At 39.0% G+C, this 22104-nt stretch overlaps 1 protein-coding gene across 10 annotated transcripts in view; it reads left to right on the top strand.

The window, feature by feature from the left end:
• fryl (furry homolog, like) overlaps positions 1-22104 on the top strand; it is a 281561-nt gene that overhangs the window by 140281 nt on the left and 119176 nt on the right. For 7 of the 10 annotated variants that reach the window (XM_034180526.1, XM_034180521.1, XM_034180529.1 and 4 more), the window contains 6 exons: positions 860-940; positions 1081-1249; positions 2880-2972; positions 3079-3177; positions 5170-5271; positions 10331-10375. In XM_034180526.1, coding sequence (XP_034036417.1) covers positions 860-940; positions 1081-1249; positions 2880-2972; positions 3079-3177; positions 5170-5271; positions 10331-10375 — 589 coding nt within the window. The remainder of the gene's footprint in view (positions 1-859; positions 941-1080; positions 1250-2879; positions 2973-3078; positions 3178-5169; positions 5272-10330; positions 10376-22104) is intronic. The other 3 variants (XM_034180525.1, XM_034180530.1, XM_034180531.1) reach the window with 1 other exon arrangement.

Consider the following 22104-nt stretch of genomic DNA (forward strand, 5'->3'; position numbering starts at 1 on the left):
ACAGGAGGAAATAAAGTAACACACAGAGATAAAAAATAAAATGGACAGCGTGAGGTAAATGGAAATAAAACTTGCTCAACAAATATAAAACCAAAACATAAAGTACACAAAAATGTAAAAACAAATGCGGATCAAACAGACAACACAATAAAAGATAAACGACTCAAACATAGATCAAATAACACAGAAAATAAACATGGAACTCAAACAGAATGAAGTATTGACACAAATAACTACATAAATGAACTGCTAAGCAACAACCCCAAGAACATGGAAGACAGTGAACAGGGAAGACATAAGGGCACACGGACAACGGGAGACCACACAGCTGACCCACACACGCAGGAGAGAGACACCACGGATGCAAACCCACACACACGACAGAGACTCATATGGATGACAACCAGCAGACGGGCAACAAACACAGACAGTGACAGACACGGATGACGCAACTACGAACCGGGGGCGCGCACACACCAAACTCGCACACAAACTGGGGGCAGGCCCACACACACATACACACCAGACTCAGACATGAACTGGGAACGCACCCACACACATACCAGACGCAGACATGAACCAGGGGAACACGCGACACATAAAGGGCAGAGAGACACATGCTAGCATAGACAGGACACACCCACAACAACTATGGGTGATAACCTGCTGGCTCAGGAGCTGGAATTGGTACAGAGTTGCTTCTTTTTTAACTTAATGAGTCATGCATTGGTATCGGCTGGAGGTAAGGCCAAGCCATTCACACTAATTAAACTTATTTATTAAGTCTGTTTTCAAAGGAATAGTGTGTAACAAGCATGTCCTCATTTCATGCTCGTGTATTTGTTTTATGAATTTGCAGGTACTGTGGCCCTAACACTGGCAATGTGCACATCATCGCAGATCTATATGCTGAGGTTATTGGTGTCCTTACACAGTCAAAGTAATGAAAGCTTTATCTCTCTTAGTTTTGAGCACTTACAAATAATTGTAATACTGCATATATTTAAAAAGAATTTGATTTTCTTTTTTGGAAAGAAATGTGTCTTTATGCAACATTTGTTTTTGTGTCTGTCCACTCAGATTTCAGGCAGTGAGGAAGAAGTTCAACACTGAACTAAAGGAACTCAGGCAGAAAGAGCAGAGTCCTTATGTAGTGCAAAGTATCATCAGCCTCATCATGGGTATGAAATTCTTCCGGGTTAAAATGTATCCTGTGGAGGATTTTGAGGCTTCTTTTCAGTTCATGCAGGTATGTTATCTATATTATAATAGCCAAGTGGCCTCTGTATGTGTGTATACGTGTGAGTGTGTATGGCTTTGATCACTGAGAAGCTGGGAAGAGCTGGTATTTGCCGTTTGGTATGTATTTTGGGTCAAGGATGAATGCTGCTAAATGGAAAGTTGATAAGACTAATATTTTTGGAGAATTTAGCAATATTAGCTAACAGTAGTGAACAGTGGACATTGTGCTGCAATGCACCATGGGAGTTTGGGGTTTTAAATGTTGTTATTGTGGTTTATGTTAGTTTAACAGTGTTGTTTGTGTTATATGATATATATGTTTTTGTAGTTTAATTAATTTAGTCAGTTTAGTTAAGTGTCATGTTGCCGGTACCATGAATGAAAACTGTACTGCGTTAGATGTCTTCCGCCACTGTCTCTGTTTGTGGATGTGTAAAAATAAAAGCACCTGCTTGCAGCAGAATGCAGAAAAGACAAAAAAGCTGTGTGTGCGTGCCTGTGTATAACTTCGATCATGGACAAACTGTAGAGAGCTGACATTTGCTGTTTGGTATGCTTATGTATTTTGGTTCAAGGATGAACACCGCCAAAACAGACCATTGATAGGACTAATCTTTTTGGAGAAACTACAGATATTGGCAGCAACAACAACAACACGGAACGATGGACATTACTAATTACATTCTGGACTCACACGCTATTCCAGTAAGGGCAGTAAATTATCTGTATATTAAAAGCGTGCGTGCATGATTTTATTTAGTAAGTTCAATGTAAGCACATAATATAATTGTAAATACATTAAATGCATTAAGACAGTAAATTAACATAAAGAAAATTATGCAATAAACAGGAAATAAAAGGGTTGAGTTCTTCTAAAAATTGTTGATATCTAAGGTCTAAGGTTCTTAAAAACATTTGCATGCCATTCCAACTCATACAAATTTTGCAAAATTTATTACCACGTTTGAAAAATATCAGCTACTTATTTATAAATGCTACCCAATCTATAGCCCGTGGATCCCCACCGGCAACACAGTTATTTTTATTTATTCATTGTGGCAAAGATCTGTCATCTTTTTGTTTTTCCTGAATATGTAGTGCTGAGTTGTGGATTAAATTGGTGAGTAATGCAGTTTGGATTTGCAAAACAGCAAGCTTGTGCATATTTCAGTTACAAAAAGCTGTGTTAAACAGTGGCTTTCCATTAATTTCAAAAGTAGAAATCTACAAGACTTTGGTGTAATCATGTTATTGAAGACACTTTGGCATATGTCCAATGTTATGGATGCTACCCTAAGATTTGATATCAATACCCAATAAATTTCAGCAAATTTCTTCATCTTTTTTCTGAAAGTGTCTGTTTTTGCCTAGTATTTCAAAATCTGATTTTGGCTTGAAGCTTTTGACTGATTCCCAAAGGGGAAAAAAAAGATAAGACTTGTTTCACAAAGGCAAAGCGAACGGACATTCATAAAAATTTATATATATATATAATTCTGCTGGCAGCATACGTCTGACAAGCCATTTTTAAGATGGGGCCATCTCCTCTGAGGTGAATTGTATCTGTTTATCATCTCATACAATTAGCTAGACAGAATGCTCCTTGACCAGTTTCTTTTGATGTCCCCCCTGCCCAGGAGTGTGCACAGTATTTCCTGGAAGTCAAGGATAAGGACATAAAGCATGCCCTGGCAGGCCTGTTTGTGGAGATTCTTATCCCTGTTGCTGCTGTGAGTAAATCTTACTGCAGCTTCCATTGTTTCACACTCTGCACAAAGGATTCTATGAGTATAATCTTGTCAGTTTGAGCTCTGTGGTGTCATGTCTTTTTTTCAGGCGGTTAAGAATGAAGTCAATGTGCCATGCGTGAAGAATTTTGTGGAGATGCTGTACCAAACAACCTTTGACCTTAGTTCCAGAAAGAAGCACTCGCTGGTAAGGATTCTTGCCAGTGTTTCCTCCTTGGTCAACACAAAATTTGTCTGAAAGGATACTGTTGCACCCAGCAGAATCAGTTTGTGGTTAAATCATTCTGTCTGTCCAGTGGTGATACGACTGTTTTGGAAAATATGAAGCTAGACTTTTTATCCCCCGCCATCCGAAGGCCCGAAGGGAGATTAGTTGAGGCTCTGTCTGTCTGTCCCTCCCTCCTTCCCTCCCTCCCAAATGGGTGCCTGCATTCTGAAATCAATTTGTTGGTAATGTGCATATTATCATATCGTTGGAGTTGGGCACATTTTACCAGAGTTATGCCCTTGATGAACAAATCTAGACAGTCAGTTTCATGAGTGGGTGCCTGCAAATCAACTTTTTCAATTTTTGTATGTTATATGTACGTTAATTTTGTATGTCTTATTCCAAAATGGATGAATTTTTTTTCCCCTTCAAATTCTACACATAATGCCCCATAGTGACAATGTGAAAAAAGCTTTTTAAGATTTTTTGCAAATGAATTAAAAATCAAAACTATGAAATCACATGTATGCAAGTATTCACAGCCTTTGGGATGGAGCTCAAAATTGAGCTCAGGTGCATCCTGTTTTCACTGATCATCCTTCAGATGTGTCCACCTAAGGTAAATTCAGTTCATTGGACATGATTTGGAAAGGCACACACCTATCTACATACATTTGTGCTCAAACGTTTGCATACCTTGGCAGAATTTTTTCTTTTTTGGCCATTTTTCAGAGAATGTGAATGATAACACAACAAACTTTTTTCACTTATGGTTAATGGTTGGGTGAAGCCATTTATTGTCAAACAACTATGTTTTCTCTTTTTAAATCATAATGACAGCAGAAACTACCCAAAATGACCCTGATCAAAAGCTTACATACCTCTCTTCTTAATACCGTGTGTTGCCCCCTTTAACATCATTGACCGCGTAGAATCTTTTGTGGTAGTTATGGATGAGGCTCTCTGATGGTAAAGTGGCAACTGAACATGTCTTGGACTTTATTTACATCAGAGTGTCATCCAGTGTCAGAGCTCCAGCATTGCACTGTGGAGAGAGAAGAATCTTCTAGAAGGACAACAATCCACCAGTCAGGCCTGTATGGTAGAGTGGCCATTTCGGTGCACAGCCATTTTCAGATCTCTCCAGAGGTGTTCAATCTAATTCAGGTCTGGGCTCTGGCTGGGCCACTCAAGGACATTCACAAAGTTGTCCTGAAGCCACTGCTTTGATATCTTGCCTGTGTGCTTAGATGATTGTCCTGCTGAAACATGAAACTTCACCCCAGGCTGAGGTAAAGAGTGCTGTGGAGTTTGCCAAAGAGTTCAGTTTTTGTCTCAGACTAGAGAATTTTGTTAATCATGGTCTGAGAGTCCTTCAGGTGCCTTTGGCAGACTCCAGGCGGGCTGCCATGTGCCTTTTACTGAGGACTGGCTCCATCTGACCACTCTACCATTAATTAATTTACTCCATTTCAGAATAATGCTGTAACATAACAAAATGTGGTGAAAGTGAAGCGCTTTGAATACTTTCAGAATGCACTGTAAATCAGTATATTAGAATAAATCGACCTCACTGTACATATTTATTCAGATTTCATTGTAGTAGTAACGTACCCCTGTTTAAAGGTTGATGGTGTTTTGTTGGTGTTTTCAATGTATGGTGAATTTGTGAACTCCCAGGGTGGCTGTCCCATTCACTTTTATTTATTTCATGTTTTAATATAACTCAATATGTATAAAAGTGTACCAGTCCTTTAGAAATGTATTCAGGTACAGATGAACCCTGTTAACTTGTGTATGTGTAACTCACGGTTGATTTGTGGACTCTGAAAATTCAGAATATGAAGACTACTTGTAGTCCCCATCTTGCGTGGGTTAGTGACGTTCACCTGTACCTTATTGTAACTTATTATTGTAAAAAATTCAAGCCTTGCTTATACTTTGTTCGTACTTTAACCTTTTTTTTCGTAGGCTCTGTATCCGCTGGTGACGTGTTTGCTCTGTGTTAGTCAGAAGCCATTCTTCCTCAACAACTGGCATATCTTCCTCCAGAACTGCCTCTCACATCTCAAGGTACTGCCAGCTCCTGAACCAACTACATAAATCAATCAACTAAAGCATCCTTAATTGGCACATAATAATTCAATATGATCTGAAATGTCTTTGCCAGGATAATGACATTTTTCTCTTCATCAGTCACAGTATAAAGTGACATGAGCCCTGTTAGATATGGGCCGCAGTGTCTTCAGTGTTTTCACCCCGTGAATACTGTCAAAGCATTGTTGATTTCTGTAAAAAGAAGAGGGACTATAGGTACAGTGTTTTATATAGATAGTACCTGTTGTGGAACGATTGTCTTGGTTATGAAGGATGTGTTCTGTGGTTCTGTCTGAAGATCACAATGTACTTTCCCTTTCACTATTAACAACCAGATCTGGAAAGAATGGCACTTGATTTGACAAGGTAATAATATATAGCACAGATGAGCTCATCTGCTCAAAAATGAAGCAAAAGTACATCATAAAACATTGTCATTAATAATGCTGCTTTAAAAACAGCTAATGAGCTGATTCTACCAGGTATATAAACTACAGATTATCCAACATGACAGATGAACTAAATGTAATGCAGCAGGCATATTTTGTTATCTCAAGTGCTGTTTTAATTCAGGTCCAAATTCTCTGATAATCCATTTACAATTTGATCAAACCTACTTTCCTTCTGATCCTGATAATCATGGAGTCAAACCCTGACGCTTTGCCAGGCTGACGGACCGGATCACCGAATGACCAATGGGCTCAGTGTCTCCTTCATTCTACGTTGTTTACTCTCTGTGGATATTCTTTGACCTTGTCGTGACTATATTTCTGTTGGCATCTTTGATGGTGAATTCTCATGGTTTTGAATGGCTGGTTGTCTTTTTGGTGACCTCAACCCATTGTTCATGTTGATTTTTGCAGTTGTTTTAAGCACCCATAGTTCGACAACATAACTGAGTTGAATTGAGTGGTGTTGGTTTCCTATTTGAGATCATATTGGTTTGTGTGGATGAATGAATATCGCCATAATTTCATTGATTGGCTTATTATCCAATAATGTATTTTTTTAACCCTGTGGCTGCTTTTCAAATGAAAAAGTCAGTGTGAATTTTTTATGAGTTATTTTGAGTATTTTAAGTTCTAACTGCGTCTTAGCATTATGTAGTCCACTCTATTAATTACTAAGGGATTGGAAATGCCACTACAGTCCTCCTTCCTTTTCTTCCAACTCTTTTCACATCTGTATAAGGTCAGCATGTCATTGACTCTCTGCGTGTATATAGCCTCGTTCTGAATTACCTCCACACACTCAGCCCCCTTCTTTCAAGTCTTTATCTGTCTCTCCAACCCCACTTTGGCCTTCCCCTCATTCTCATCTCCTGTAATTCCACTCTAATCACTCTTTTACCGACACACCCATCACATTCATACCACCTCAGTCTACTTTCCTGTGCTTTCTTAGATGTTTCTCTTATGGTTGTTGCAGCTTTGACTCTCTCTATTGCTCTGTTTAGTTTTGTAATTCCATGCATTGTCATTTCTGACACATCAGACGTCTGTACTGTCTGTCTACACGGTTTGTGTCTCAGCATACATCATTGCTGGTTTCATCACTGCCTTTAAACCTGGCTCTTGCTTTGATCTCATGTTGTTTTTTTGGTGACACAATAATCCTGATACCTTTTTCCATCCATTTCATCCAGACTGCACTCTCTGGGTTATTTCTACAGTTAGGTATCCTTCGCCAGTATTGAGGTGCTCAAAGAGGCATTTAGAAGACAGTCAACATGGTGATAGCAGAGATTTGGCATTCACACTTAAGGTTTTGTTTTTTTTTAAGTATGTAGAATTTCTATATCAATCTGTTCACACATGTAATGTTAAAGTCTCTAAAATCATGTGCTGTGATCATGACAACAGCTCAACTTTGCCTTCCGTCACTGTGCCTCTTGTTTACCATGGTCTTGTTTACCATGGTTAGGGGAAGTGATGGTCTAGTGGTTAAAGCATTGGGCTTGAGACCAGTTCAAATCCCAGCATGACCAGAAAATCACTAAGGGCCCTTGGGCAAGGTCCTTAATCCCCTAGTTGCTCCTGGTGTGTAGTGAGTACCTTGTATGGCAGCACCCTCATATCGGGGTGAATGTGAAGCATTATTTGTAAAGCACTTTGAGCGTCTGATGCAGATGGTAAAGTGCTGTATAAATGCAGTCCATTTACGATGCAGATTTAAAAATAAAGTGGCACATTAAATATAAAATAAGTGGAACTGGACACATTTTGTCTTATGCTTGCGTGAGAGGGGTTCAGACCACCTGCTGTGCTTTGACATGTGCACTGAGCACACATGCAGAGTGCATCTCTGTGCAGTGTACACACACACACACACACACACAAAAAAACATGAGGCAGACAAATAAGAAGATAGTGACTGTCATGATGGTTCCATTGTATGACAGCAGAGAACACAGAAGTGACAGTCAAGGGCACAAAACCTTGTTTGTTTGTTTGTTTTAGGGTTGCCATTGGTGCATAAGGCCTGTTTATTAAATAGTCATTCCCATCTCTGCCATGTACAGAGAGATTTCTTATCCTGAGCTTACATTATTTCACCTTCCAGTATAAAACTAATCCCACCTGAACAGGCCTATAACCATTCCTCTCAAATGCAAGTAAAAGAACTACTGCCCAGAAGCCACACTTTCTATCACTATATTTCTTCTGGCTTTCACTCTGTTTTTGCACAAAACAATTCTGCCTGGAGAAAGCTGCACCAAAGCACTGGTCTTTAATTTCAGAAGTGAAAACATGTATACACCTCTTACATATGTACTAGAGGAAAATCTGTTCCACACATACATTCACTGGACTTTTCTGTTGCGCAGATATTTCTTCAAACCTGGGTGCTAGCTCCCTCATAAGGCCAGTGTTTACTACTGCACTGCTGCAGTGGTTGACAAAGCAGAAAATTATATGTAATCAAATGTAAGATAAGCCTTTTGGCACCCTGGTGTGCAGTTCTTCAACTCTACACTTTACATAGCCTCGACTACGCATCCAAAGAAACCGATTGAACCAGTTGAAACCATTGTGGTCATGCTCGATCCAAAAACAAAATGACAGACCATGGAGGCGCTTCACATTTACTACAAATATTAAGAAACGCAGGTGAATTTCAGAACACGGGAAACCCAGTTAAATGTTTTAACAGTCCCTGCAGGAAGTTGTAATGTCACCATGACATTTCAACCAAGCTTCATCACTTCTGCACGACTTCATTTTGTCCTATTACTGCAGCACTTTTTGCCAAATTTGGCTCGTCATCATTTCATGTGAGCTTTACCAATCCTAGCCGCTCCCTGTGCAACATGTTCAGCCATATGTCACCAAACTAATTTCAATTTCAATTTTTCATTTATATAGCACCAAATCACAGCAAAGTTGCCTCAAGGCGCTTCACACAAGTAAAGTCTAACCTTACCAGCCCCTAGAGCAAACACACAGGTGACAGTGGTAAGGATAAACTCTCTCTGATGATTTGAGGAAGAAACCTCAAGCAGACCAGACTCAAAGGGGTGTAATGTATGAAAGTCATTTGTGTGTTGTAGTGGAACACTAATGAAAGTTTATCATTTGACAAACACTTTTCTACCTCAGAAGCCATCCAAAGAATGGCTGAAATGTGTGGTTGACAGACAAGGCAAACCCCCGGTGGTTGCATCCAAATCTATAAGTACTAAAAGAATCAAGCAGTGTTTAGTGCACAATTAGTGGTAACATTGGTATAAGTCACAAATGCATAGAAGCAGGTTTGTGGCAGACTGAGTGTGGGTGAGAGGAAAATGACAAAATAGTTTACAAATAGTTACATTTTAATGTAACTATTTGTAAACTTTACAAGTACTACACTTTACAATTTTTTTTACTCTACACTTTACCAATTACTAATACAGTAATAATAATCCCAATTATGTTTGTATTTTTTACATAATGCCACAATTTGCATAAAGAAAAATGTCTAACCTTTCCAACATGCATTGCAATTTTTTAAAAAAGCTTAAGTCTTGAATTTGAGGCTGCAACAACCCCCCCAAAAATAGCTCACAGAAATCCTGGAGACACTGATTTTAATGTGTTTGGTCGCCATAGGAAAGACAAAATGTTCAGCTATGCCAACTGGGTGAAAACTCTTTCCACTCCACACTTCTGCGCTAAACTGTCTGGCACTGTATGTAGCCCTGCCTGCAGTGGTGACTAGGAATTGTTTAGACATTCATCTGTCTGACCATTCAGTCAAGGTGGTGCTAACCTGCGGCAGTGCAGTACTAACAACAAGCCTGTACATGTCTTGGAACAATTCTTACATACTCAGTTCATGCTTCTTTTATGCCTCATGCAACTCCAAACCTCTTGTTGTTGCATATTATCATCAGCCTTCTCCAGATCAATAAATGTTCTGCTTTTCTCTTTGCTTCTCTGTGAGCTGTCTCAATCTGAATACTGCATCAGTAGAAGTAAACTATATGAGCTATGTTCTCGACCATTTGCAGCCTTACTTCATATTGTGTGAGGCACACAGGGTTAAAATAAAACTGTCTGTGTTGCAAGTTGGCGTGATATGGCTTTGAATGGATGCTTGAGTTGAGTGTAGTTGTTTGTCCCCTTTGCAGACCAAACAGGAAATATGTTTGTATGTAGAGGTTAATTTACAAATTTGAATGTTCCTTCCTCATCCCCTGTTCTCTGCTCCAATCATCTGTTTTTTCTCCACTCTATTGTGTGTTTGGCAGACCACAGCACAACTTGCATTCTTTGTCAAAAAGATTCCTAAACGGATAATGAAATGCATATCAAATGTATTGGGGGTCAGTTATTATTCATCCCTGTAATCCATAACTGGACTTGTCTACACACAGCCCAATATTTTTTATTGCTTTAAAACAGCTGAGGGTGCCACAATGGCAATACGAAAAATACTTTGGACTGCTTTTGACGAGACATTATTTCCCCTCTAACTTGCATGTGTCCCTCCCCAAACCCTTCATTCTTTGTCTCCTGTATTTTGATCTTCTTCTCACATTGACTCGCTCCAGATGCCGTCTAACAACAGCATCCGAAAGCAGATTGAGACACTACAGGTGAGTGTGTTTGGTGTCAGTGACCTGCCTGGTGCCCCTCCATTTCAAAGGTCACCTGACCAGGACCTAGGACAAATTTGTTCCGCTTGCTTGGGTTAGCTAGTTGCTGTATATATTGGTGTAGAGTTGGAAACTTAGAACTGCTTGTCACTAGTAGTGTTGCCCCTGGCTTTGTTGAAGCTTATTTATCTTTGCTGCCATGATGAAATGATGAATTACTTTCGTACCATTTTTACATTTAGCGACTATACTTATTGTATACCTTTGTTAAGAATTCACAGTATGAGAGGGAAAAAAACATTCACACAGTAATTGCTTTATGAATAATATATTATTCTGCTAACACTGGTGTGTGTGTGTGTGTGTGTGTGTGTGTGTGTGTGTGTGTGTGTGTGTGTGTGTGTGTGTGTGTGTGTGTGTGTGTGTGTGTGTGTGTAGTTGCGTGCACTTGTTTTCATGACAATTCAGGACATTTTTATGATGACACACCTTCAATATCAGGACACTGGGAAAATCGAGGACATTTTCCAGTGTCATTTTTCCGAGCACTCTAAAGCATTCAAGACACCCCCCCCAAACATGCTCCCAGACCACAAATCTCCGATGTCCTAAAATATCACAATTTTTGTAAAATAAGTGTGTGTTCATCACTTTTGCTGATCTTCAATTTCACCGCCTAGTGACCAGTTTTGGAACTTAACACATTTTCACCAGTGGTGAGCACAGTTCCACTAATCCGCTAACCGCCAATTAGCGAAGCTACCTTTTTTGTTAGCTGATTATCTTTTCAGCTAACTTTAAAAACCATCAGAGGACAAATTAACTTCCGCTAATTTTGGTTCCGATCACCTTTAGACCATTAATATCTTTTTGTGGGCATAGTGAATAAAGCTTAACAGTTAAAAAAAACATTTGTAAAGCCTGAGATCATATATTTTAGTTCCTGCCTGTTATGTATTTTGGAGCAGACAGACAGCTATAAGAGGTAGAGCTCAGTCCTCTCCCAGCACAGGAGAGCTGACTACCAGTGACAAAAGAAGAGAAGAAAGAAAACGATCATTTATTTTTACAGTCATACAGTTGTACAGACATGTTGGAAGGAGTCATGCACACCAAGGCAGTTTTGACTTATGGTTAAAATTTTAAATAAACTAATTTCGGACAGGTTATCAAAGTTAACCTCACTTCTGTCGTTTTTGCAAAGTTAAAATATCAGCTATATTTATTAGTTTTAAAGTAATGCACTAATTTTGAAGGTGTTGGGGTTTACAGACACACATGCCAAAAGGCATTATGGGAAAATGGAGCTTCCTGTCATCAGTGGTTGGTCTGTTTATAAAAACCAACACACAAGTTACTGTAATGTTTGTGTTGGTTTTTACAAATAAATCTTTATTTGTAAATGGCTTTTTTTCCATTTGTTAAAAAAAGGCAATTTGAAAAGTGAAAATTCTGTTTATTAAGTGTGATTCAGCACATATAGCAAATGTGTGGTAATTGGTATTCACACTGCCATCTACATTACTGTGCATGACTCCTCTGACACGTCTGCACAACCATATTGCTGTGAAAATAAGTTACCTTTTTCTTCCTCTTCCTTCCTCCTTTCCCTGTCACCAGGTCTCTTTTGCTGAGAGAAAGCTGATCTTAAACAGAAGCGCTGGCTCTTTGTTGTTTTTGATTGCCTTTGAATTTTCTCAGAACTATTAGGAGCTGCCAGTGTACTGGAGTCAATACTAAAAATTATTGGTTTAGCATTTAGCTATCACTTCCGCTAAATTTAGTAGGAGTTTATCGGTTTAGCTTTATAAAAGTTAACTGATCATTTAGCGGATTAACGGTTACTGAAGCTAACGTTTTGGTTAGCTGTGCCCACCACTGCTTTTCATACACTTTCAGTGTGATGTTATTGTACTCATAAGTCACATAATGTATAAAAATCAGGTTTGACCAAAATATAGCCCTAGCCAAAAACTCAACAGATGGACATAAGCATGGGTCAGAATGACTTTGATCCCAGGCCTCTAGGACCTTGGGAAAAGCATGTTCCCATTTTCACATTTTTGGTATACATCCTAATTAGGCATGTGGAGATTAATCGATACAAATCAGTATGTAGGTACAAGCGTACGGGATGCGAGTGCATCAATTCATTCAGTGTGCATAGATTCAATTGACGGATTGAATCGTTTTGCATCACTTGCTGCCTGCTTGCTTCGATTTTTTTCCGAGGGACATTGAATGCATCACGGGTGGTTTGGGACACCGGAGCGAACATTGTTTTTGAGGGTGTTAATTGAGAAAATTATTATTTCTCTACGTTGATTGCAGACTGCAGCTGGTCTGCTTGAAGCAACGAAGCAGCGCTTTGACCCACTGTTTGTTTGTACTCTGCTTCGCTGGTTTTCAGAAGCGGCATGTCCACTGGCGTGAGCACCAGCCAGCACCTAAACTGAAGTTATCCATCAGGTGAAGGAAATAATAATAATAATATCCTCTGTTTTGTGGGACTAAGTGCGCATCTCCAAAGAGTCTCTCAGATTGCGATCAGAATTACTAAAATTAAAAACTTCAGAGCGAATTCCCGTTTTAAATCAAATGACACCTCTTTCCAAACACTATAATACAAACAATAAGAACTACAACCGACCAAAACCCGTTTTTTTTCCCAAAATGAGACGTCCTGCATTTTTTATGAATTACATCCTGACATGCAGCAGCCGGCTGAAGAGCTGAGTTCAGAGCCTATGGAGTTACATTTGTGCCATTAATCTGGAAGGAAATGCTTTTTACAAAAACTTCAGATTTTGTTTATTTCTATTTCTGTATAGAGATCAAGGATCCACCATGTATATCAAGGATCCAGTGACCATGTACAGTTTTTATTTTATTTATGTCCAGAGATCAAGGATCCAGTGACCAATTTCATTTTTATTTACTTTGTCTCAACAAAATGTTGACATAGAAAACCTGTAAAGTCTACTTTTAGTACACAGAAAATTCACAAGAGGTATTGCTAAGGGAATCGATAAAGAATCGCATTGATAAACGGAATCTATATAAAATCTTATCAGCACCCATCCCTAATCCTATCGCATTGTGAGGAGTGGAATCATCATCAAATTTCATCAAATCGGGAACAGGGGTGAATCATGTTTCACAATATGTATCGTATCGCTGGTGGTGTATGGAGATGCGTATGGAATCGTTGCCAGTGATGAGATTCACATGCCTAATCCTGATATGTCAGAAAAACGTCTGTGTGTTATTCCATATGAACTCAACCAGAGGTCCCATGGTAATCAACTCAGGAACTCGGGAACAAGGGTGAATCATGTTTCGCAATATGTATCGTATCGCTGGTGGTGTATGGAGATGCATATCGAATCGTTGCCAGTGATGAGATTCACATGCCTAATCCTGATATGTCAGAAAAACGTCTGTGTGTTATTCCATATGAACTCAACCAGAGGTCCCATGGTAATCATCATCATCATCATCATCATCTATTTTATTTGAGCAGAGGATAAGAAATACAGAAAACAGAAAAAAAAAAAATCAACTCAAATTTGGCTAAAAAAAAAAATTTGTGTTGGGGTCTCTCTCTCTCTGTCTCTGTCTGTCTGTCTGTCTCAATAGATAGATAATGAAGATGTGCAAAGTTTTTAGTGGAAAATGTTAAGGGTTTCTCAACTATAGGCCTTTAAAAAGGGGTGTTGTGCCTGTTTATGATCCTCTTGAATTGCATACGTAGCCAAATTTGGATACCAATATCTCTGAAACAATCAAAGATTTCTGGCTGAAATTTGCTTTGTTAGGTAATTTGGGCTCAGGCTTTCAGATTCTGAGTTATTGGTGGTCTCCAAAGTGGTGAATATTTTATGTGCGAATATGGGAAAAAATGATTTTCAGGGGGCCAGTGTGGGCCTACTGTCTTCTCTAACAGGCTATTGATTCTGGATTCCATCAATCTGGGGACAGGACTGTCTGCAGGAGGGAACCTGACTCTGTAAAAAGTCTTGATTCCAGCTTTTTTTAAAATACACGTTTTGACTGGCAAATTCACCATGTGGGTGACTACCCATGGTCATAAAACATTTTCTGCATAATTGTACAGATCTTATAATCATTTGCTCAAAGAATTGCGTGTTTTTCTCAACTTCTTCATATTATATATTTTTTCAAATGTCAGCCTCTTTCATCCTGTGACTGCTGTGACATACAGTAGTGTTCAGAATAATAGTAGTGCTGTGTGACTAAAAAGATTAATCCAGGTTTTGAGTATATTTCTTATTGTTACATGGGAAATAAGGTACCAGTAGCTTCAGTAGATTCTCACAAATCCAACAAGACCAAGCATAAATGATATGCACACTCTCTTAAGGCTATGAAATTGGGCTATTAGTAAAAAAAAAAAGTAGCACTTACAGGTAACTCCAGACTGTCTTTGATCATCCTGGAGCTGATCAGTGGGTGAACCTTTGACATTCTGGTTATTCTTCTGTCCATTTTGATGGTGGTTTTCCGTTTTCTTCCACGCGTCTGTTTTTTTTTTTTTTTTTGGTCCATTTTAAAGCATTGGAGATCATTGTAGATGAACAGCCTATAATTTTTTGCACCTGTGTATAAGTTTTCCCCTCTCCAATCAACTTTTTAATCAAACTACACTGTTCTTCTGAACAATGTCTTGAACGTCCCATTTTCCTCAGGCTTTCAAAGAGAAAAGCATGTTCAACAGGTGCTGGCTTCATCCTTAAATAGGGGACACCTGATTCACATCTGTTTGTTCCACAAAATTGATGAACTCACTGACTGAATGCCACACTACTATTATTGTGAACACCCCCTTTTCTACTTTTTTTTTTTTTTTTTACTAATAGCCCAATTTCATAGCCTTAAGAGTGTGCATATCATGAATGCTTGGTCTTGTTAGATTTGTGAGAATCTACTGAATCTACTGGTACCTTGTTTCCCATGTAACAATAAGAAATATACTCAAAACCTGGATTCATCTTTTTAATCACATAGCACTACTATTACTATCTACTATTATCACTACTGTATTGGTGGAACAGTCAAACTAGTTGGAAGAGCAACTACAGTTGGCGACATTCTCACAGCTTCTCAGCTGTATGATTGGTCACGTGCCAACATTCAGTGAGTCAAGTTTTTTTTATATATCAATGGCTAATGATGAAAAAATAATTAGAAAAAAGTTAGACTTCCGAGCAAGATTTAAAAAAGCAGCCAAGTTAACTGGTACAAGGTCCCCCCATTCCTTTATCCCATTTTTGACAAACCCGTTGAAAATGAAAAGGATATCAGCTGATGCTCATTTTACTGTTGTTGACACAGAACAACCAGCATCTGAGGTGGATAATGCTGAATTACAGCCAGGAAAATGTGTTTCATGCATTTATGATGAGGAATGATTTGTAGGTTATTTTGTTTGAAAATAGATAAGATAAAACTTTATTGATCTCACAGAGGAGAAATTCACGTTACGTCAGCTCTTAAAAAACACACAAGATGGGTGCAAGTAGAGGAAAATGTTCATCACGTTCATCAACAGCGTGTGCAAAGATAAGCAATAATATTACTAGTAACAGTACAATGAAATAAGAAAATAATGTAGAAATAGAATGTGTGCATATATATATATATATATATATATATATATATATATATATATATATATATATATATATAACATGATTGGGATTGAAAAAGCGATAGGAGTATCTTATTTACAATATGTGAAGTGGAATTTAGATGTGATAAGGTGACATTAGTGCAGTGATTTGTAAACGAGTTGTTATTGCACATTATTTGTGGATATATTAATATTGCATGTGGTTTGTGGACATATTATTGCATGTGGTTATTTCACAGTGTTATTGTACAGTCTGACAGCAGCAGGGAGGAACGACCTGCGGTATCATTCCTTCTTGCACTGAGGGTGTCTCAGCCTGTCACTGAACGAGCTGCTCAGCTCCACTACAGTCCGGTGCAGAGGGTGAGAGGAGTTGTCCATGATGGATTTGAACTTGGCTAACACCCTCCTCTCAGCCACCTCCTCCAGAGAGTCCAGAGGACAGCTCAGGACAGAGCTGGACTTCCTGACCAGCTTATTCAGTCTCTTTCTCTCCCGCTCTGTGCTGCCCAGGGCCCAACAGACGACAGCACAGAGGAGAGCAGAGGCTACAACAGAGTGATAGAAGGTCTTAAGCAGAGGACTGCTCACTCCAAAGGATCTCAGTCTCCTCAGGAGGTGGAGGCAACTCTGTCCCTTCTTGTACAGGGGGTCGGTGTTGTGAGTCCAGTCCACTTTGTTGTTGAGATGAATACCCAGGTATTTGAAACTGTCCACAGTTTCTTTGTCCTCCCCCTGGATGTTCACCGGTGAGTGAGGTGGTGGTTTCCTCCTGAAGTCAATCACCATCTCCTTCGTCTTACTGGTGTTAAGACACAAGTGGTTGCGCTCACACCAGTCCACGAAGTCTGTGATGTGTACCGATGTGTTCGATGTGTTCCTCAGCTTCATGAAGCAGTTGAAGACTGGACTTCTCTCATGGGTGGCTTCTGATCGCCAGAACGCCTGCTGGGTGCCATTCCAGAACGTACGTGTTGTGTCTGCACTTGAGTTCCAAGGACAAAGTGCAAGGTTTTGTAAGCTTGCTCCTCATGGCACAACAGTTCAGAAGAAACTGCCATCATTTGGACTATGAACTCATATGTTTTATAAGTATGGTATCCAGATCTCCATATTATTACCAATTCAGGACTAATTAGAGAGTAGGTACTTTCCGCTTTTCTCTGAGTTACAGAAGAAATACATGTAATAAATATTGACACTCCATGTTTGATATTAGTGCTCACAGGATGAAAATGGTTGAGTTTTTAAAAAAAATCAATATGAAGGAGGTGAGAAAACAAGCTGCTTTTTTGAGCAAATGATTGTAGGATATGTACAGTTATGTAGAAAATGTTTCATGCCCATTTGCCAGTCAAAAATTGGTCAAAAACTATTTTCTTTTTCTTTTTTTAAGTCACAACAACTTTTAGAGTTCTGTAAATTCTAAATTAAGACCTATGTGGAGTCAAGGTTCTGTCCTACAGGCAGTTCTATCTTCAGATTGAAGGAATCCAGCATCAATACCCTGTTGTAAATGATTGTAGGCTGGCACTAGCCCCCTGAAAATAGGTTTTTGCATTTTCACACTTAAAATATTTACCACTTTGGAGACAAATAACCCACATACTAGAAGGGATAGGGCATCTGTGATGGCATAACCTGAAAGCCTGGGTCCAAATTACACAGGAATGTAAATCAACAAGAAGTCTTTGTTTGTTTCAGAGATATTGGCAGCCAAAAGTGACTATCCAGGAACATACGCAATTCACGAGTGTCAAAAATAGGCACAACCCCCCCTGTTTTTTTTAAAGGCTCATAGTTCAGAAACCCTTAAGATTTTCCACCTAAAAAGCCAAGTCTGAGTCACTGACTGTGGGCGATTGCTGGACTTTGAGTTTATATAGAATGACCTGTGTGTGTGTGTGTGTGTGTGTGTTTTACACACGTATAAGAAATTTAATGTTTTCTTCAAACTTTTTCTATATGCTTTTTTAACAGGGCAAGGAATTTTCAACACAGCATTTCTAAACATCCTACTTTTATTTTGGGTACTAACATTATTTTACTTTCTACACAGAAATAAAATTATTTGTCAAAAAACAAAAAGTACCAGGGTCAAAACCTTTAGCTCCCCTGATGCTAATAGTCAGTTGTGTATTCTTTTTGCTGGATACTGTAACAATCTGCAGTGTTTTGTTGTAGTTTTCAACAAGTCTCAGACATGCCTCCTGAGGAATCCCAGCTCATTCTTTGGGAAATCTCTCAAGCTCCTCTATATTTGATGGTCTTCTGACGTGGACCTTGGTCTTCAGTTCATACCACAGATTTTCAATGAGATTCAACTCAGGACTTTATGCAGGCCAGTCAGTAACGTTCACTTGGGTCTTCTGGAGGTAGTTCTTCACCAGGGGCGACATATGTTTTGGGTTGTTGTCGTGTTGGAAGGCAAAGCACTCAGACCCAGTTTTGCTGTCAACTGCTTGAGATTTTCTTCCAAAATCTTCATATATCCTCCTTTCTTCATGATTCCTTATACCTTGAGGAGATTCCCAGTTCCAGAAGCACTGAAGCATCCCAGAGCATAATGCTTTCACCACTGTGTTTCACTGTGGGGACAGTGTTCTTTGGGTTATACGCCTCTCTCTTTTTTCCCCAAACATAAGCAACATCTCTCTAGCCAAAGAGCTGTGCTTTCATCTTGTCTGACCAAAGGACACACTTCCAGTATGCATAATGTTTCTGCCAGTCGTGTTCTGTAATGTGTGGGCTTCTTTGAATTTCTTGATGATACTTCTCACTCCAGTTCTTGACACTTGGAAACGCTGTGATAACTTTGTATATATGCTTCTCCTGCTTTGTGGGCATCAGCTATTCTTTTTCTCAAGTCTAAACTGGTTTATTTTGTTTTTGACATGATGCTTTCTCAAGTGACACCTCAAACCCTTGCTGAAGTTTTTATACTGTGTGTACATTTTAAGATGACCCTTAGGTATAACTTATCATGTCAGACATGTCTTGAGACCTGTTGAAAACTATAACAAACTACTGCATGCTGTTATCCAGCAAAAAAGGACACACAGTTGACTATTAGCTCTAGGCGGGTAATAATTTTGACCCTAATAGTTTTTGGTTTTTGTGAAATGGTTTAGTTTCTGTGTGCAAAGAAAAACAATGCAACACTCCAAAATAAAGCTAGGATCTTTAGAAATGCTGATAAAATTATTTGGATTTTGACCTGACACCAAGCTGCACTCTACTCTTGGCCAAAAGTAATAAAAATATGACTTGAATATGTCCGATAGAATATGGTTAGGCCTATGGAGTTCTAGGAGGTAGTGATGAATGGTGTGATTAAACTGAAACAATTTGGTCCCATAATTGAGTGGTAGGTTTGGTGGTGGTGGTGTGGGGGGGGGGAATACATTTGTGCCACAATGATTCAAAACGTTCAAAAATCAATTTATAAAATAATGGTGTCTCCTTTTTATTGGTTTCTCCTTATTGCTATTTAGAAAGTTGCTTCTGTCCCTGTTTCCTGCAGTCTGCAGGAGACAGAACCAGCATGCTCTGGGTGCGAGCTGGTTTAAGCAAAGACTATGTAAGGGGCTCTTACGGTAGACGGCATACAACAGCCAGACCAGTCTGCATCACTTCTTCCGGAAAGTTTGGAAAAAATAAATGGAATTTGTTCATTTTGGGGGGGGGGGGTTTCCCCTTCAAACTAGGAACTGAAAAGCCAAAGCATACGATCCACATTTATGTTGAATCACTGTCACCATATTTGACCAGAGTTTAGACAGACAACGCATCCAACTTGTTACAAATTGATGTTTTATATGAATTGGTGCAAGCTTTCATGGAAAGCATGTTCGCCTAATAGATACGTTGCTTACGTTTATTTTTAGTCTGTCACAAGTGATGATTTATGACGTGTAATTTGCACAAAAATCAAACACGTTTAAAATTGACAAACTATTGAAGGGAGACACGTTGCACAACTAGCAAAAAAAAGTGCTGTTGAGTAAATAATAATGAGAGTAATCCAATTCAGATACATTTAATGCAAAAGGAAAATTTACATTTACACTCTGTTATGGCACTAAAATGCCTTATGTAGCTCTCTGTCACTCACAGATTAGTTACTGCATCTAAGTTTTTGAACGTGTGTGTGTGTGTGTGTGTGTGTGTGTGTGTGTGTGTGTGTGTGTGTGTGTGTGTGTGTGTGTGTGTGTGTGTGTGTGTGTGTGTGTGTGTGTGTGTGTGTGTGTGTGTGTGTGTGTGTGTGTGTGTGTGTGTGTGTGTGTGTGTGTAAAACACACATACCACCCTCTCCAGAGGAGGTTTCTCAAGCTTGGGTCTTCAACCAGATGCCTGGAAGTTTGAGGGTTCAGCGCAGTATCTTAGTTGTTCCTAGTACCAGGGCTGTGAAAACTCCGCGGTTCCAGGGATTCCGCGGATTTCATCATGGGTGGGGTGGGGTGTTAGTGTTGTACTCTTTAATCGTGATCGTTACTGAGTTTTTAAAATGCTTATCGCAAAGCATTCTTTTTTTTTTTTTACGACATCATGCAAGTTTTATAAGTCCGCTGACACTGATCTGTATGTTAGAGATACATATCAGTTTCCTTGGATCCGTGGAGATTAGCGGAGGAAAAATGCCACTCAAAGCCTGGCTGTTATGACAGTTGTCGTAAAGCGGGACTGGTTTGTTGCTGCGGTGACACTGTGTGGCTCCTGTGCGAAGCTTAGCTAAATGTAGCATGTGAACATCGCACACTTTTAGAACTTTCAAGTTTTTAAAAGAAGAATTTTGCAGCATGTCTGTGTCACAGAGCGACATCAGACAGAGCGAAGATGGCAAGAAAGTTTGAAAAAGGTTTGAAAAAGTGTGAAGGACAAGAATCCATGGAATTATTGCTGGCTTCATCAACACACCTGAAAGATAAACGGGAAAAGTTAACTGGTAAGAATTTTTTCTCTCTCTGGAAAATAAACATTGTGCTGTTCAAATAGGATTTCAGAAAAGATTATGTGCCTTTTTTTTCTTTCATTAATCTAGACTTTCTTTCATAAAAAAAAAGACGTGGCTTTGAATGAATTTAGGCTACATGAATACAACAATGTAAATTAGTTTTTATTAATGTAGACTTTTTTCATGGAAAAAAACAATGTGGCTTTGAGTGGATTTACAGGAATTTACACAAGAATGTGTGGCTTTTTTACTACAACCCCTGGCAAAAATTATGGAATCATGGGCCTCGGAGGATGTTCATTCAGTTGTTTAATTTTGTAGAAAAAAAGCAGATCACAGACATGACACAAAACTAAAGTCATTTCAAATGGCAACTTTCTCGTTTTAAGAAACACTATAAGAAATCAGGGAAAAAAATGTGGCAGTCAGTAACGGTTACTTTTTTAGACCAAGCAGAGGGAAAACAAATATGGACTCACTCAATTCTGAGGAAAAAAATTATGGAATCACCCTGTAAATTTTCATCCCCAAAACTAACACCTGCATCAAATCAGATCTGCTCGTTAGTCTGCATCTAAAAAGGAGTGATCACACCTTGGAGAGCTGTTGCACCAAGTGGACTGACATGAATCATAGCTCCAACACGAGAGATGTCAATTGAAACAAAGGAGAGGATTATCAAACTCTTAAAAGAGGGCAAATCATCACGCAATGTTGCAAAAGATGTTGGTTGTTCAGTCAGCTGTGTCTAAACTCTGGACCAAATACAAAAAACATGGGAAGGTTGTTAAAGGCAAACATACTGGTAGACCAAGGAAGACGTCAAAGTGTCAAGACAGAAAACTTAAAGCAATATGTCTCAAAAATCGGAAATGCACAACAAAATAAATGAGGAACGAATGGGAGGAAACTGGAGTCAACGTCTGTGACCGAACTGTAAGAAATCGCTTAAAGGAAATGGGATTTACATACAGAAAAGCTAAACGAAAGGCATCATTAACACCTAAACAGAAAAAACAAGGTTACAATGGGCTAAGGAAAAGCAATCGCGGATTGTGGATGACTGGATGAAAGTCATATTCAGTGATGAATCTCGAATCTGCATTGGGCAAGGTGATAATG

This window comes from Thalassophryne amazonica, chromosome 10 (genome assembly GCF_902500255.1).
Source record: "Thalassophryne amazonica chromosome 10, fThaAma1.1, whole genome shotgun sequence".
Lineage (NCBI taxonomy): Eukaryota > Metazoa > Chordata > Actinopteri > Batrachoidiformes > Batrachoididae > Thalassophryne > Thalassophryne amazonica.